The sequence below is a fragment of a genome, unplaced genomic scaffold, assembly GCF_019419815.1.
Source record: "Pyrus x bretschneideri cultivar Hongxiangsu unplaced genomic scaffold, Pyrus_bretschneideri_v1 Contig3, whole genome shotgun sequence".
Classification (NCBI taxonomy): Eukaryota; Viridiplantae; Streptophyta; class Magnoliopsida; order Rosales; family Rosaceae; genus Pyrus; species Pyrus x bretschneideri.
The window spans coordinates 6,921,906-6,938,721 of NW_025999612.1; the positions used below are offsets into that span (position 1 = coordinate 6,921,906).

At 35.8% G+C, this 16,816-nt stretch overlaps 1 protein-coding gene and 1 pseudogene across 1 annotated transcript; both read right to left on the bottom strand.

Annotated features, from left to right (window-relative positions):
• Positions 1 to 3,711: 3,711 nt before the first annotated feature.
• LOC103950744 (WAT1-related protein At5g64700) lies at positions 3,712 to 6,148 on the bottom strand. The gene is made up of 6 exons (XM_009361971.3): positions 5,667 to 6,148; positions 5,406 to 5,585; positions 5,073 to 5,334; positions 4,578 to 4,736; positions 4,183 to 4,334; positions 3,712 to 4,059 (listed from the first exon to the last, which is right to left on the bottom strand). Exons 1-6 carry the CDS (start codon positions 5,837 to 5,839, stop codon positions 3,882 to 3,884), a joined length of 1,104 nt encoding a protein of 367 aa, XP_009360246.2. The 5' UTR covers positions 5,840 to 6,148; the 3' UTR covers positions 3,712 to 3,881.
• A 3,665-nt stretch (positions 6,149 to 9,813) lies between these two features.
• LOC108867499 lies at positions 9,814 to 13,778 on the bottom strand (annotated as a pseudogene).
• Between the last annotated feature and the right edge of the window lie 3,038 nt (positions 13,779 to 16,816).

The window sequence follows — 16,816 nt, forward strand, 5'->3', positions numbered from 1 at the left end:
TGAGGCATCATGTTTTCTTAGAATGGACACCTTCAAGTGAACGGCTATATTGATGCAAATTGGGCCGGAGATTTAGTGATCGGTTGTCTCCTTCGGGATACTTTACCATTTGTGGGAGGTAAACTAGTAACCTGGAGGAGTAAAAAACAGAAAGTAGTGGCGTTGTCAAGCGCATAAGCGGACTACGAAGGTATGGCGAAAGGGGTATGTGAGTTATTATGGCTTTGGAGGTTACTTGCTGAGCTTGGGTACCTACCAACGCCTGCATCAGATCTGTTTTGTAATAATAAAGCCTCTATTAATATTTCTTATAATCCAATCCAACATGACAGGATTAAACACATGGAGGTGGAGATATTCTAAAAAAGGCTGTTGCGAGTCAAGCCTTCTACAACTCACTTGACAAGTTGGGCATCAAGGACATTTGTGCACCAACATGAGAGAGAGTGTCAGTGAGTTGACTATTGTATGCAATAAGAGGGATTTGTTACTTATTTGAGTCTGTGTAATTAGGGTAAATATTATTGCTTCATATGGATTTTGAGTGATTGATTCTCCGCGTCATACTAAACTCAATGTTTCTTACACCAACCGTTGTTGATGATCCAACGTTTCTTCTCTAGTGACAGGATTGACTACTGAATTATCTTTCATGGAAATCTCCAGCTCCTTAATATCGCCGAGCGTCACTTTTTCATGCTCTCCATGTTCAGCAACAATACTGTCTTTCCTCGTTCCCCACTGCACACAGTAAAGTCCCACAATAATGAGAAGTGCTTCAATCAAACTGTACGAAAAAAAGAGTTCAGATTTCTAGGAAGAACTACTCTGGTAGCACCGGTGAAGGAATTGCGATATGTGAAAGCAGCAAGATAGAATGGGGAGAAAGTATTCGTGTTCTTCGGTTTACCTGCCAAAGTAAAGTCGCTCTGCAAAAGCAATTGCCGAAAATACTGCCACTACAATGGCACTAAGTGGACTAAACATAGCTGGAAAAATTGGTACCTTGTGACTGATGCACCATGCTTGCAGGTAATAGACTAATGCTGTATTCAGAACTCCCCATTGCAAAAGGGTCGGATGAAGGCTCGAACTTTTTACAGATTCAATTATATTTTATCCCAACAACGGAAGACAAAAGTGCATTAAGGATTATGTTTTAAAGATGTATAAAACAAGTACGATGATAAAGATCATAGAAAATATGTCTCACGACAGCAAATATATGGTCCCGTTGTTTTTCACAGTTTGTCGTTGAATAGATCTCACTCCAGTCTCCATGAGCTTGAATTTCTAACATAAAACAGGGTGAGGAAAGAAGATTGCAGCGATGCAAAAAAGCACATTATGCTGGTTAGTGACAATGGCGCAGGGTAGACCTTGGACACCGCAGCCTGTGGAGAAAAAAGCCAAAGTTGAACAAATAACTAAATTTCGACTTTATCTCTATATATAAACGAAGAAGTCAGATTTGGTGATATCAAAATTACCCCTCACCTCTTACAGCTTAAAAAAAAAACAATTTATTAAACAAGGGCAAATTAAGGTAAAACACCCTCCCCCCAACATAGAAGGATTTTGTTATTATAGGAGAATTTGGTTAGGATTCTATTGGGCTACGTTATGGATGTCCGTGGGGCAACTTCAGCCACTTCTTTTGAGTTCATTCGTTAGCTAGTGGAATCCACAATCAGTTTACCAAAGAACAGTGACATCGTCTTTGGATGGTGGAAATATGAAATCAACTTTTGGAATCATTCAAGGAAGGAACCAACTATATATCTATCCCCAAACCAGTGGCAGAAAGCAAGCATACTTATGTATTCTAGTGTGGGTTCAATCTCCACCGATTTTCCTTCCCCCTAACAAAAATAAAGCAAAAACTAGGGGTAGTGCTTTCTAGACACTCATTTTACTTATCACACACCCCTTTCAATTTGTGGCCGCCAAATCGAATGAATTGAAAAAGATGAATGACAAAAAATTAACAAGAATGTGTCGGAGGTAAAATTGAGTATGTTATAGCACTATCCAAAAACTAAAGAGAGATGCACAAAATAAAATAAATAAATAAAGTAAAAAGTTATTATATTTCTTAATTGCAGATATACCACTTTCTCCTTATGAGAAAATTGAACTACTTGTGACATGCTCCTGCAAAATTCCTTTTTTTTTTGTCAAGAAATTATTGAACCATTTTTTTCATTGGCACAATATGATATATATTTCTTTGTCATGTGTGTGACATGTGAATGAAAGAAATATTAATTAGGTATATCTCAATATTTAGCTAGGTATCTCTCCCGGTCACATGTTAGAATCTTCGCCAATATGGAGAGGACAAAAAAGATTGGTTCAGTTTGTGTGAAATGACACCATGAAAGAAAAGAAGATCAAGTGAAATGACACCATGAAAGAAAAGAAGATCAATTTCTCTTCTTGATATGTATCAACAAGTTCATATGGATTTTGAGTGACTGACGCGTCAAACTAAAACTCATTGTGTCTTACATCAATGTTGTTTATGATCAGACCGTGAAATAACGAACTTGTCTTCATGATCATGGCCTTTCTCTACTGACAGGATTGATTACTGAAATTTCATTCATGAAAATCTCCAGCACTTCATTATCGCCAAGTGTCACTTGTTCAATCTCTGCTGCGTGTTGAGCAACAAGATTGTGTTTCCCCTTTCCCACAGCACATCCACTACCAAATTAGTTTTCGCTGTTTCTTGTACAAGAAGAAAGTCTGAAAAATGGCAAGAATGCTTACCTTTCAAGCACATAAGCAAATGGTCTAAGCAAAACCATGGCAAGAACATGCCTGTAAACCACAAAGACAATCGGATTGAGTCCTTCCTGAAGGAAGAACTTTATGAGGACATTTGATCCGCCGTATACCAGCTGAACCAGTGCCATTGCCAAGTAATAATGAGTGCATCCTTCCATGGATATCAAACTTTCTTGTGCTTCAAGTTTTAATCGGGTTTTTTTTGTAACTGTGAAGGATCAGCCCCAGCCACTTCTTCTGAGTTCGTGCATGACAACACATCTTATAGTTTAGCTAGTGGAAAATAATTTCAGTGGTGTTCTCTATTTGAGGAGATTGTAGCTAACATGTAATCGAGAGATACACCTATAGATTAAAGATACATCGTTGTTAGTATCTCTCTCATTAAGTGTCACAGTGACATGAAACTTTCTTATTGTGTCAATGAAATGAATAATTGTCATCACAATTCTCATTTTAAACAAGAGACTGAAACAAAACAAATGGTTTGTTTAGTTAAATTTAACTTTTCACCTTGTTAAGTGGATGTAGCAAATTAACTATAGAGGATATGCTCCAATGAGATTGAGATTAGTTTTAAGTAGAACATCGCTGGTATAAAAAAAACAAACTGCTGGGATTATAATGTGGTATACAGTAACCACGTTGGGGAAACATGAAAGCCAAATTCTTGGGTAATGAACACCGTGCATTGACCTTTTTGGCAGGCATAAAAACCATTTCCGGCAGTGAAATGGGCAGAACAAAGGATACACAAAGGAATTATCGGTTTCTGTCCTGCTCATGGAATCCATCTGATGATCGAAATAATAATTCAAAGTCAGGATGCAAATGAAGCTGTTGAGAGGCTACTGAAAAATGATGTGAAATTCTGGTTTATGATTGACATAAAAAACTCCCCGAAAGCATAGAAGGATTTCTCTTGTTGATCGATGTGTAGCAATATGTTCCTATGGATTGTTGGAACTAGAGATTATACAAATAAGAAATAATTCTCTGAATTTCTGCATAATGATATAACACAACTTTTCTTACATCAACAATTCTTTAAGATCTGACCGCGAAAGAAAACGAACATGTCTCCATGATCATGTTTCTTCTCTAGTAACAGAATTGACTACTGAAATATCATTCATGGAAATCTCCAGCACTTTAATATCGTCGAGCCTCACTTTTTCAATCTCTCCATGTTTAGCAAGACTGTCTTTCCTCTTTCCCCACAGCACACAGTAAAGTCCCACAATAATGAGAAGTGCTCCAATCAAGCTGTACAAAAAAAAAGTTCAGATTTTTTAGGAAGAACTACTCTGGTAGCACCGACAAAGGAATTGCCATATGTGAAAGCAGTAAGACGGAAATGGGAGAAAGTGTATGCGTTCTTCGGTTTACCTGCCAAAGTGAAGTCGCTCTGCGAAAGCAATGGCCGAAAACACTGCCACTGTAATGGCTTGAAGTGGACTAAACATAGCTGCAAAAACTGGTCCCTTGTGACTGATGCACCATGCTTGCAGGTAATAGACTAACGCTGTGGTCAGAACTCCCTATTGCAAAAGGATCGGATGAAGACTTGAACTTTTTACAGATTCATATATATCTCATCCCAACAAGGAAAGACAAAATAATATTAAGGATTATGTTTTAAAGATGTGCATAAAACAAATACGATGGTAAAGATTATAGAAAATATGTCTCACAACAGCAAATATATGGTCCTGTTTTTTTTTTACACAATTTATGTAGTTGAACAGATCTTATAAGTACGATATATGGAAGAAAGCGCTCACGAAGTAGATGATGGTTAAAAGCTGCAGGTTCCACTCCAGTCTCCATGAGCTTGGATTTCTAGCAAAAAACAGGGCGAGGAAAGAAGATTGCAGCGATGCAAAAAAGCACATTAAGGTGGTTAGTGACAATGGCGCAGGGTAGACTTTGGACACCGCAGCCTGTGGAGCAAAAAATGCCAAAGTTTAACAAATAACTCAATTTCGAAGAAGAGGGAGGAGTTTTGAACCCGGAACGCATGGGTAGGAACTCAACATCTTATCCACTAGAATATTGTACCTTGTATTATCAATTGAAATGAATACAATTACAATTCTACAGAGTTATTAACCTTTAAAAAAAAATTTAAATTATAAACTATAAATTAAGTTTTTTTTCTTCAAATAAAGTGAAAATATCCAAAAAAATAGTTAAGACTAAACTAAAAAAGTGAGCGCTTGTGGCAAGAAGCTAGTATTTGTATAAAAGGTGCCATCTTGAATCGAGTTTCTGATCACCTGGAGGATTAGCCACGCACTCCACGCAATGTAGCTAATCAGAATAAGAGCAGAACCCTTGATCCAGTTTTCGTGAACATGCTTGGTCTGGCCAATATACTTCTCGGCGTCATAATCGTAAACATTTATCAGTGGCTTTTCGACACCTTTCAACAGGTATCCTCCTTTCCAGAATGTGAAAATAAGAGAACCACCGATGCAGAAAATTGTACCGGCCACCTTCGCTTGGCCTCGAGCGCTTCTAATCTTCAGTTTCTCCATCCTGAATGAAGGTAAGCAAATTACAGAACAGGAAACCTTAGAAGAAATCAAAGGCAAAGGCGTGGAATATACCCGAGAAGAACTGCCGTCAGAAACGTCAACGTGGGGATAACATTACTTAAGGCACTTGCAACTGTTGCAGAAGTGTATGTCAAACCAGCACAGTATACATTCACAAAGATGGTAGGCCCTAACAACGCAAGCAGGAAAATATTTGCAGCTGCCGAAATTGAGAACGAAGGCCTCTGCTTCCTGCTCAGCACATACACTGTCGAATTAGTTTTCGCTGTTTCTTGTACAAGAAGAAAGTCGGACAACGGCAAGAATGTTTACCTTTCAAGCACATAAGCAAATGGTCCTATAAAAACCATGGCAAGAACATGCCTGTAAACCACAAAGACAATCGGATTGAGTCCATCCTGAAGGGATAATTTTATGAGGACGTCTGATCCGCCGTAAATCAACTGAACCAGTACCATCGCCAAGTAGTGAGTGCATCCTTTCATGGATATCAAACTTTTTTTGTGCTAATTTGAAATGCGGATGATATGCTTCGAGTTTTAATGGTGTTTCTATAACCGTGAAGGATCAACTTCAGCCACTTCTTTTGAGTTCATTCATTAGATAGTGGAATCCACAATCAGTTTACCAAAGAACAGTGACATCAAATTAAATGAATTGAGGAGGATCAATAACAAAAAATTAACAAGAATGTGTGAGAGGAAAAATTAGGTGTGTGAATAATATTATTCAAAACTAAAGAGAGAGACGCACAAAATAAAAATAAATAAAAAAGTAAAAAGTTACCATATTTTCTGAATTGCAGATATACCACTTTCTCCTTATGAGAAAATTGAACTACTAGTGACATGCTCGTCCAAAATCCAATTGTTTCGTAGGCACAATATGATAGTTTCTTTGTCATGTGTGTGTCGTGGAATGAGAGAAATATTAATTAGGTATATCTGTTGTAAATATGGTGGATGTCCACGATGGCCACTAATCCACTAAGCTACAAGTGGGAATAAGGGCTGTGTTCCATTGCCTACTAAAGCTTGTTGCACACTACTCCTATTTTCTATATAAATACAAACCCCACACAACATCAATGTGATAAGTTCACGGAAGAGATTGTGAAAGAAAGAGAGAGGAAGGAAGATGAAAGAGAGAGAGACAAAAGAGAGGAAGAGGAGAGGAGAGAATAGTGAGAGTCTTTGTAATCTTATTATTCTAGATTATAAATGAAAGCACCATTGCTGCTCTGAGGACGTACTCCAGTCACACTGACTGTAGAGCAACCTCGTAAATTTTGTGTCTTATTTATTTATTCCACTGCACACACTGCTGATTTTACAACAATATCTTTAATATATAGGTATATTTCTTGGTCACATGTTAGAATCTCTGCCAATATGGAGAACACAAAATAGATCAGTTCGGTTTGTGTGAAATGACACCGTGAAAGAAAAGAAGATCAATTTCTCTTATTGATATGTATAAACAAGTTCATAGGGATTTTGAGTGACTGATTTTCCGCATCATACTAAAACTTAATGTTTCTTACATCACCTGTTGTCTATGATCCAACCGTGAAAATAACAAACTTGTCTTAATGATGATAGCCGTGAAAACTCCAGCACTTCATTATCGTCAAGTGTCACTTTTTCTATATCTGATGCGTATTAAGCAACAAGACTTTCTTTCCTCTTTCCCCACAGAAAGGCCCGAAATACTAAGAAATGTTCCAATCAGGGCCGGCCCATGTCCAGTGCGGGCTGAGCGATAATTCAGGGTTAAAAAAAAATTAGGGGTACCAAAATTATTAAGGTAGTATATTTATATATGTTTTCATAACAATATAAATTTATAAAATTTGGTACAATGACCAAAAAGTTTAGTTAGAACTGATGGTTTTTGTTGTTTAAAATTAATGAGAAGGTCTTGAGTTTGGATTCAAATGCTATGCTTGTTTTTTTACTTTCCTTTTTGTATGAATTTCTTTTTATAAGAGTATAAAATTTATAAAATTTGGTTAAAAAAACCAAGAAAGTTTAATCATAAGCAATTTTTGTTGTTGTTTAATATTAATGAGAGGTCCTGAGTTCGAAATGCAATGTCCACATTTATTCATTTCAATTTTTATGAATTTCTATTTAATTGTTAATCTCTTTTTAATTACTAGCTAATAGCTATGTTGGTTGCAGAGTCTACCTTCAACAAAGATTAATGTGTAGACCAAATTTTCAATATCATATAACATATCACCAAGGTTTTAATTTAGTATTGATTCATTGCTTATACATATCAATAAAAGACTAAAAAATATGATTATTTTTTAGTCTCATATTGACAAAGTTAGTAAATAAGAAAAAACACCTCACAATTTTATAAAGTACTAAATCTGAATTTACTACCCTCAAGTTTCGTGATTTTCAACATTTAGTACATGAAGGTTTTTTCATCCTAGAGTCATACCTAAAGTGATAATTTTGGGACAATCTCATACATCCGTTAGTCTGGCTGTTAAGTCTTCCGTTAACTGATGACCTGGTGCCCATGTGAACAATGACTGGGCACCACGTGTCATTAAGAGGTCCACATGGAAATTAAAATTATTTAATTAAATATTAAAAACTAAAAAAATAAAATCATTTAATATTTTTTTTGCATGAGGGACCCACCCTTTATCTCCCTCACCTTTCTTCCCTGCTTCCGCCTTCCCCCAACCCAGATCCACACAACCCAGATCCCACCCTCCTTCTCTCTTATCCCTATCAACACATTGAAGGTCGTGGGTTGAGGCTAAAATTTGTAGTGGCTGCAAGTGTGGATTGGTAGTCGCGGGTTTGCAAAAGAGGTGCAGTTGTTGTTCGATTTTAAAATGGTGAGAGAGACGAGATGCTAAAGGTCGCAGGTTGGTAGCTGCAAGTGTTGGGATTGCGGCAAAGCTGTGAGTTGCTCGAGGGTTTGTTTATTTGATTTTGCAGAAGGAAGGTTCCCGAGGACTGGGTTCCTCGAATTTCTTAACCATGCCATGACCTTTTGGGGGACTGCAGAACCTCGAAGGATAGACAGCCATGTTTTGGAGTCATGGCTTCAACATTATGGGTTCTTTGATTTATTACTACGGCCTCTGGGTTAATGCTGAGACGCCGGCGCTGCAAGCTCGCCGTAGGGATCCCCTCTAAAACTGTCGGCCATCCCAACCCAGATCCCACCCTCCCTCTCTCTTATCCCCATCTACACTATGCGGCGCAGATCTGCTGAAACCCTAAGACTTCCAATTCTAATCTTTGACTCTAAGCAAAGAAGAAACTGAGCTCAAAGCTATAGACTGTTGGGAAGCTGGTTGCGGAGAGACCGACGACATGTTTAAAAACGAAGAGGGGCTTAGAAAGGAATTTAGGGAGTGAAAGAGAAAGGAGAAGGGACGAAACGATGTCGGAGAATAGGATGAAAGGGGAAGCTGACCGAACGAAGGAGCCAGGGAGGGAACAAAAGAAAGAAAATTTAGGGGGGGTGGGGTACGGTGTGTCTGAGTCTGTAAAAAGTACAACTGGTCAAACCTCTGGAAAATTGAATACTATCGCTCAAATAAATCAAACTAGAAAATTGAAGTGCGGGGTGAAAGAAGGTTGGGGGAGAGGGTGCAGGTTGCAAAGGGAAGAAGGAAGGGAGGGGGTTGGGGGAGGTAGAAGACGGGTGGGTTTTTCATTTTTCTTTTTTTGTTTGTTTGTGTTTTTTTAATTTTTTTATATTGAAGTGGACCCATATTGACACTTGGCGCTCAGTTATTGTCCATGTAAGCGCCATGTCATCACTTAACAGAAGTTCTAACGGAAAACTAAACGGATGTATGAAACTGTCCCAAAATTAAGACTTGAGGTATGACTCTTGGATGAAAAAAACTTCATAGACCAAATGTTGAAAACCACGAAACTTCAGGGTAGTAAACAGAGATTAACCCTACTTTAAAAGTTCAAATAGAAGGGAAATAAAACTCACCAGCTATCTACTTTTAAGCCCGAGGTTTGTTGGTTCCTGTCTCTCAATCCAAAATAAATTGATTTTTTTGTGTCTCTAAATTATTGAGTTTGAAGTGTTTTTCTAGGTATAATTTTATCGAAGTCCTTCATGTGAAAACAAATAATATAAATATATATATATATATATATATATATATATTGTCAAATGATAGATTTGGTAGATTAAATGTTAGATTAGGGAGCTGACCGGGTTCAAACTCATGTCGTAATGCAAGTACAATACTCCTCTCCACCACTGTGGTAAAGGACCACTTACAAAAACAAATAATTTTTATTCTATAGAGTTAGGGCATATTTTTGGGCATAACCCAGGGCCTCAAAAATCTTATGACTGGCTCCAATCAAGCTGCACACAACACTTCAGATTTTTTAGGACGAACTGCTCTGGTAGAACCAACGAAGGGAAAGGGTGAAAGGTATTTGTGTTATTTCGTTTACCTGCCAAAATGTAGTCGCTCTGCGAAAGCAATGGCCGAAAACACTCCCACCATGATGACTTGAAGTCGAGTAAACATAGCTGCAAAAACTGGTCCCTTGTGAGTCTGTGACTGATGCACCGTGTTTGGAGGTAATAGACTAATGCTGTGGTCACAACTCCCTGTTGCAAAATGATCAAACGGAAACTTGAACTTATTACAGATTCAAATATATCTTATCCAAATAAGAAGGAACAGAAGAAATCGAATCAAGGATTAATATATGGAAGAAAACGCTGACGCAGTAGAAAATGGCTAAAAGCGTCATGTTCCACTCCAGTCTATGAAATTGGATTTCTTACGAAAAGTAGGGCGAGAAAAGAAGATTGCAGCGACGCAAAATGGAATATCATAGTGGTTAGTGACAATGGAGCTGGCTATATTCTGATGATGAAATCCTGCCAAACAAGAAACCAAAGTTGGACAAATATAATTTAATTTTGACATTATATTTGTATAAACGGTGTCATCTTGAATCGAGTATGTAGTCACCTGGAGTATGCACTGCAAGCAATGTGACTCATCATGCTTGATCTCGCCAACAAACTGTGCTCAGCATTGAAAATTTTAATTGGTGGCTTCTCGACACCTTAAAACAGGTATCCTCCTTTCCAGAATGTGGAAACAAGAGAACCGCGGATGCAGAGAAGTGTGTGAGCCACCTTCGCTTGGCCCCGAGCGCTTCTAATCTTCAATTTCTCCATCCTGAAGTAAGCAAATTACAGAACAGGAAACCGTACATGAAATCAAAGGAAAGGCGTGTAAAACCATTTTGTGAATGGCAATGAATTATGCCGAGAATTATTGAGAGAATAGTTGACTTGGCATACAAGTTAATGAAATCTCTAGGACTCTCGGTGTCTTAAGGAAATAAACATATTGGAGTCCTAATTACATGCAATCAATTAAGGGCCTTTATTAAGTAAATACAAGGAATGAGAGTCATGATGGGACTCTAATTGATTTGACATGATTTAGGTTGATATCCTTTCCAATAATAGGAAGGAATTGGTTGAAAACCACAGCTATAAAACCAAGGAGCAGTCCTGCTTCCATACCAACCGAAACTCACGAAAACTACAAACCTATTTCAATAGTAGAGTTCATTGAGAGGTATTGGAAGTAGAAGACTACTTCTACTTTGTTCACTTTGTTTGCAAGGATCAATGACTTCATCTTCATAACCATGTCTTCCGTACTCTACAGATAAGTTTAATATAATTAGTCAATCTCTATTTTATATTGACTTGATATATATTGTGATTCGAATGTCATGTTGTTATGATTTCAAAATATGTCTTACATGTAGTATCAGAGCCACATAACAAGCTTAGGGTTCGGGTTAATTAAAGGTAATTGTTTGCCTACATAATATTGTTTTGGTTGGATGTTTTCTACTCTTTGATCCTATGAAATCAGTTAACATGCTTCCACAATTTTGTATCAATCAGCGTAATAACTAAGTTTATTATGTTTATATTTTGTGGAAGAATAAAAGCATGTGTATAATCAAGGTCAGTATTGTTTTCGTACTTCACAGTGAAAAGAAAATTTCGTTTCGAATTGCATTATGACATGGTTTCTTTTCGAATTGCAAGAAATTTTGTAAAATAATTGCAGGTTTTGATGGCGTTTGACCAAACCTAATCTTGGATGATATTTGGATTTCTTATATAATCCTCTTATTATCAATTTAGATGCAATAATTCTATTTAATTATTATTAATTAAAAAAAAAGGTGAGATATGGCGTTGAAACACAGTACGGGGTCTTCTCCCTCATGTGTGAGGTTTTTAGTTCTCTCTCACATAACTCCGTTTCTTGGATACATTCGGCGTTTTTTAGGAAGAATTCTCTCTAAAAAGGTATAAAATCTCGCAATTTAGTCTACCTAATTTGGTTGAGTTAAAATTAAGCTTTTGGTTCCAACTAAATTGAGAATTAGATAAAGGTGTCGTTGATTATGGGCAATCAACCTTTATTTTCTTATTTAATTTCTCCATCTAAAAATTGATCAAGTTGATAATTACTGCGTTGCAAAATTTAGCCTTTAAAAAATTTAAAATTTATGCTTAGTTTGCTTATGTTTTGGGCTGTTCTCTGTTAGGATTCTGTCAAATTATTGAATTAACCCTTGCAGATGTGAGGTTTCAGGATGAATATTGTATTGGATTTCATGCTTTCATGCCTTAAAATTTAGATTTACTATTGTTAATTAACATGTTCTAAAAGGCATTTGTTTGTTTTCTGATGAACCGATAGGTGAAACTATTTGGCAACTTACGTATATATAAACAAATTATTGTATTATGAAGGACTGCTTGCTGTCATAATTTTGATGTGTGGTTAATTATATTATTATGAATTGCTTTCAGTCGGTTCGTATTGGGCTTTTTAATTTTGTAAGAAATTCAACTGTGGTGTGAATTATTTTTGCCTAACCTTTTGTCGAAATTAATCATGCTAAATTATAATATTTTCAAACTATAATTATTATGGGGGTATGATTATAATCTTGTAACTAACAGCCAAAGTTGTGTCTACCTTAAAGTCTCATTAAAAGGAATTAATTATATATTTTAATTCTCAAATTTGGATTTTATGCATCATTATAGTGTTTTCATTTTCTGAGCAAATATAGTGTTTTCATTTGGGATTATTTCAATTTTGCATTTTTCGATTCTTATCCTTATAGTGCATATGCAAATGAATAAGTAATTTTTGGTTCTGGTTATTTCTCTATGAAATGATAGTTGCTTCTATTATTGCAATGAATATTACTTTTAGTGTTCTATATAACTGATGTAATTTTCATAAGGAAAACCATTCATGTCAATAACCTAGGCTTGATAGACTTCCATAACTCCAAATATTATGAAATTTTGTCATGTTGTAATATCAAATGGATTGTAGACGCTGGTATTTTTTTTCCCATATTTTGGACAAGAAATGGATTTATGGTAAATTTTTAAGTGTGATACCATGTTGCTGGAATTCTGCAGACTTCTGCAAAATAGTGTGTTTGTAATATTATTTTGATATATTTATGTAATTTATAAATTCATGAAATTTTAGTATGATATACATTGAGATATTCATTTCAAATTTGAAAATTTTCATTAGCATTGGTTTGAAAACGAATTATTGGTGAATTTTTTAATCTCAGGACAGTCCTGTAGAATTATGTGGTTTCTGCAGCAAATTCCATTTCGATTTTATTTTTAGCCCACTTTTAAAATCGCAAAATCAAGGAATTTTGGCTGACAATAAAGTTATATGTCTACTTTATTTCTGGAAATTTTCATACACATTGGAGAAAAAATAAATTTTTGGTGAATTATTTAGTCTTGGGAAGACATACATTTTAGTATTCAAGAAGACATACATATGTGAATATTTAAAAAATTAGGATAAATTACATTTTACCCCTTCAGGTTTGGGGTCGATTTCAATTCCTTACAACATCTTTAAAACATTTCATTTTCATACCTCACGTACTATTTTATTTCAATATAATACATCTGTTACATTTTCCATCCATTGGTCCATTAAGAGCTGACATGACTGTCACATTTGTGTTGATGTGGCTGCCACGTGGTAAAAAAAAAAAAAATTTTATACATTAAAAATATTATAATATTAACCCTAGTTAAAAAGATAAAAAAAACCTAAACCCAGATCCCCTTCCTTCCCCCTCACCTCTCTGCAACTCCCATTTACAAAATCCCCACTCCGAAACCCTAATAACCTAACCCCCCAAACCCGTAGAGAGTCCTGCCCAGGCGGTCGAAAAAGTCAGAGTAGACGGAGAGGCTCCGGAGGTGGGCAGCAGTGGCAGTGGAGCCGGAAGCGGTGGGATTGGGGGTCGAGGAGAAAGGGTTAGGTGGTTGGCCCCCCGAGGAGTCGTCGGACTTGAGAAACATGGCAAGAGGTTGGGGGAGGCGAGGCAGGAGAGGTCGAGGTTGGAAGGATCGAAGAGGAGGAGGTCGTCCAAGTTGGTGGTGCGGAAGGATGTGTCGGATAGAGGGGATGAAGGGGTGGAGGGGATGGACGGATGGGAAGGAAGAGATGGGTGGGGTGGGGTGGATGTGGGTTGCGGAGAAGGATTTTTGGGTTTTTTATTTTTTATTATTTTTTATTTTTTAATAGGGTTAATATTATAATATTTGTAATGTATAAAAATTTATTGTTTTGCCACGTGGCAGCCACGTCAGCTCTTAACAGACCAATGGATGAAAAATGTAACAGATGTATTATATTGAAATAAAATAGTACATGAGGTATGAAGGTGAAATATTTTAATAATGTTGTAAGGAATTGAAATCTACCACAAACCTGAGGGGGTAAAATGTAATTTACCCTAATTTTTTTAATATTCACATATGTATGTCTTCTCGAATACTAAAATAAAAAAATAAAAATCGTGATCATTATTTATGTTTTTATCTATGAAATTTTTTATTTATCAACCTTGTAATTTTGAGGTGTGTTTGCCCAAGTGGGAGAAATAATATATTATAGGCTTCACACTCATCGATTTTGCATGCGTAGATAAAACGTAAATCATCATATTTGTTTATATTTGTTATATGCAACTAACTTGCATGAAGTTTTAGTTTGAATCACTATTCTTTTTATCAATATTGAGCTGATAAATACAATACAACCAGATTCATATTCAAGAGGATTAATGGGTACATTCTGCTCATAAGTGTTTTACTTATTAATTCTTGTTTGTTGTTCAAGAAATTGAACTTGTGATTTATATATTATTGATGGATAATTAATCTGCTCAAAAATGTTTTTTTATTTAGTACAACAATAAATCAATGTATAGTGAAACATGAAATTGACAATATTGTATATAGTTCATATGCTCAAAAGTGTTGAAGCTATTTACATTTTCCCTTGTATTTTATGTTTTAGCTATGCAAACTTAATATAATTAGTTTCTGTTCAAAGATGATTATGGGATTATATGCTTTTGATGCAATAAGAAAACAATTAGTTAAAGTTTTCTATTTTTGTCAAATGTTAGATGAACAAAATTGACCAAATTATTTTGTATAGTTTTCAGTCACAAGAATCACTTCCCTACAGATATCTGGAATAAAAGTGTTAGCTCACAAATTTTATGATTGTAGATCCCATGACCTATGCTTTGTTAGTGGGACTATTTGTAAGGTATCTGTTTCATTTCAGGCATTTATAATTTTTATTACTCTATTAAGCAGTGGGAGTAATAATTTGTGTGTATATTTTTTATCTCTTTTAATTAGTGGGAATAAAAGATTACCTTTTATATTGAAATTTTGAAGTGTTAGTGGATGATACTTTAAGAGTAAATTTTGTTTAAATTTTGTTCATAAGTTTTAATAAGAGGTCTTGATTTTGTAACCAGTATGTCGTATTTTACTTGTTCTCTTATTATATTCTAAATTAACGGAAAAGTTGGATTTTGTTACCAACCTTGGAGTTCTTTTGTGAACTACTTTTGTACTGAAATATATTTTCATATTTTCAGTTCGACTATTGTGAGCTAATGTTTTGACTATTAGCTATTGATATCATGACTTTGTTAGTAACATAGTGCTTTGAATTAAGTGTGCATGTAATCATGGAGTGCAAGGAACTGTCCAATGTGTGCCTTGTTTTCTTTGGTTTTGCACTTAATCTCAAAGTGACAAGTTTCTTGAAAGGTATGATTGCATACTTTAGTGGACTCAAGTGATCACCATATATGTTTACCTCGTTGAGGTATTCTCATTGACATTGGGAGAATGTAAAACCATTTTGTGAATGGCAATGAATTCTGTTGAGAATTATTGAGAAGATAGTTGACTTGGCATACAAGTTAATGAAATCTCTAGGACTCTCGGTGTCTTAAGGAAATAAACATATTGGAGTCCTAATTATATGCAATCAATTAAGGGCCTTTATTAAGTAAATACAAGGAATGAGAGTCATGATGGGACTCTAATTAATTTCACATGATTTAGGTTGATATCCTTTCCAATAATAGGAAGGAATTGGTTGAAAACCACAGCTATAAAACCAAGGAGCAGTCCTGCTTCCATACCAACCGAAACTCACAAAAACTACAAACCTATTTCGATAGTAGAGTTCATTGAGAGGTATTGGAAGTAGAAGACTACTTCTACTTTGTTCACTTTGTTCGCAAGGATCAATGACTTCATCTTCATAACCATGTCTTCCGTACGCTACAGATAAGTTTAATATAATTAGTCGATCTCTATTTTATATTGATTTGATATATTTGTGATTCGAATGTCATGTTGTTATGATTTCAGAATATATCTTACATGTAGTATCAGAGCCACATAACAAGCTTAGGGTTCAGGTTAATTAAAGGTAATTGTTAGAGAAGCATGATAAACCAACAAAGTATACATTCAGATAGATGGTAAACCCAAACATTGAGAGCATAAAAACCTTTCAACTAAATGGTAGACCCAAACATTAAGAGCATGAAAACCTTTTGGCTATACATTCAGATAGATGGTAGACCCAAACATTAAGAGCATGAAAACCTTTGTAGCTACCAAAAACGAGAGCGAAGGCCTCTACTTCTGCTCAGTGAAGAAAGTTGAGATTTCACCATAAAACTAATTGGCAATGTAGGAAGTAGCCCAACCTCTTATAAGCCCTTGCAAGGTTTCTCCTTTCATCAATGTGAGACTGTTTTACATTCATATTCTCACACGCCCTATCACGTGTAGCGAATTTTCAAGCAAGGTTTCTCATTTTACCAATGTGATACTCTTTTACATTCACATTCTCACACCCCCCGTCACTAGTGGCGAATTTTCAAGCGAGGTTTCTCCTTTCCCCAATGTGAGACTCTTTTATGTTCACATTCTCACATGCCCCATCACGTGTGGCAAATTTTCAAGCCAAACACGTGGACAACATGAATTGCGTGATGTGGAGCAGGTGTGGC